The sequence below is a fragment of the Poecilia formosa genome, unplaced genomic scaffold (genome assembly GCF_000485575.1).
Source record: "Poecilia formosa unplaced genomic scaffold, Poecilia_formosa-5.1.2 Scaffold272, whole genome shotgun sequence".
In the NCBI taxonomy this organism is placed as follows: Eukaryota; Metazoa; Chordata; class Actinopteri; order Cyprinodontiformes; family Poeciliidae; genus Poecilia; species Poecilia formosa.
The window spans coordinates 590,808-592,693 of record NW_006800211.1 but is presented as its reverse complement, the minus strand read 5'-3'; the positions used below and the strand labels follow the sequence as shown (position 1 = coordinate 592,693).

Genomic DNA, 1,886 nt, shown 5'->3' with positions numbered 1-1,886 from the left:
ATCATGATGATGACGATGATCATGATGACGATGATCATGATGATGACGATGATCATGATGACGATGATCATGATGATTACGATGATCATGATGATGATGATGATGATGAGTCGTTGCTCCTCAGGGTTCCTCAGAGGGAGGAGGAGAGCAGGCCAGTCGGGGGAAGATCGTCCTGCTGAAGAAGAAGCTGGAGGAGCTGGAGCAGCAGCTTTCTCTGAAAGATGGAGAACTGCAGAACAAGGTGGATGATATTCACAGGCCAAATTAACTCAGTTATTTCTGTCTGCAGTTATTCTGTTTGGGAGACGTCTTGGTAGACGTTAATTATTCCTGAATGATTCCAGAGGAAGGAGCTGGAGGTCCAGCAGCAGCGAGGAGAGGAGATGGACGCCATGCTGACAGAGAGGGACAGGAGGCTGGCAGAAAAGGAGGCGTACATCGTCCACCTGCAGACCGGACTGGCTGCAGATCATCCTGTAGCTGCTGCACCGCAGCAGAAGGTGAAGCTCTTCTGACATCCAGGCTCTGCTTCTCTGATGGAGGAAGCTTCCACATGTTTTAACTCCTGTCTTCTTCTCAGGCGCTGGAGGTCGGCGGAGAGACGCAGGAGCTGCAGCTGCTGGTACAGAGCCTGACCAAGAAGGTGGAGGAGTCAGAGGAGCGTTACAGTCTGCTACTGGAGCAGACGGACAGCCTGAAGGAGCTGCTGGCCTCAGAGAAGGAGCAGTACAGCCAGAAGGAGAGCATGTTCAAGCAGAACGTAGGTTTAACACGCCAGCTCAAACTGAGGCTGCAGAGGCAGAAATAACGCCGCCATCTTGTTTTCAGATCCAGACGTTTAAAGACATCATCATTCAGAAGGATAATCAGCTGACGGAGATCAACCAGATGCACGAACAGGAGCTGTTCAGGCTGGCGGCCAAATCAGACGCCAGCGCCGACCTGGAGCAGGTACCAGCACCGCCGCTCACCGACCAATGAAACGCTTAGAAACTCCTTCTAACTTCCTGTTTCCCCCCAGCTGCTGAAGGCTCTGAAGCAGAAGCTGCATGAGAAGGAGGAGGTCCTGAACGGGAAGACGCAGGTCATCGACGTGCTGCAGGGAGAGGTGGACGGCAGGGACCAGCAGATCAAGGTCAGCAGGTCCTTTCTCTAAACCAAACCAATAAACAGGAACAATCAAGCTTGTGGCCCTTTGGTTACCTTAAGGGAAGTGACATCAATAAATGTCACTTTATGTAAATGTAATTCTCTTCTTACACTTTCATAAACAGTAAGAATCCGTAATGCTTCATCATCGATATCGTCCCATTTTTGTCATCATTTTTAATGTGTCGACCTCAAAAGTTTCGACTCTCCTTACAAATAAAACCCAGACAAAAGTATCATGAATGTTTATTCATCTCTCAGTCCAGTGCAAACACACGATGTTGCTCCAGACAGTTTAACATAGACTGATAACTGGACTCATCCTGAACACACCATCACTATTCTGAAACACGGTGGTGGCAGCATGATGCTTTGGGGACAGGGAGGCTGGTCAGAGCTGATGGTTCCCCCTCCATCATCCACCCTGAGCAAACAGCTGGAGATGATATGGGATGGCTGAGATTGAAGCAGATCCTTGTGTTTGAATGGCCTAGTCAAAGTACAAAATAAATCTGTGACAATACTTGACAATTGTTGTTTAGAGACATTTAAAAGAAGATTGAGGAAAACATTCAAAGCCCAACAGACCAGCAGCTGCACCTGTAGGGACAAGAGCTTATTGCAAAAGCTTTTCACATTTTTATTTATTCATTTAATATGTATTTTTTATTTCATGTTTATTTTATTTGTATATATTTTAAATTTTTTTATTTTATGCATTTTTTATTTTAGCATAT

General features: G+C 46.4%; 1 protein-coding gene across 7 annotated transcripts in view; it reads left to right on the top strand.

The window, feature by feature from the left end:
* Positions 1–1,886, top strand: part of LOC103151135 (golgin subfamily B member 1-like) — a 37,722-nt gene that overhangs the window by 5,938 nt on the left and 29,898 nt on the right. For all 7 annotated transcript variants that reach the window (XM_016681202.1, XM_016681203.1, XM_016681201.1 and 4 more), the window contains exons 5-9: positions 125–241; positions 345–500; positions 581–760; positions 829–951; positions 1,022–1,135. In XM_016681202.1, the coding sequence (XP_016536688.1) occupies positions 125–241; positions 345–500; positions 581–760; positions 829–951; positions 1,022–1,135 (690 nt within the window). The remainder of the gene's footprint in view (positions 1–124; positions 242–344; positions 501–580; positions 761–828; positions 952–1,021; positions 1,136–1,886) is intronic.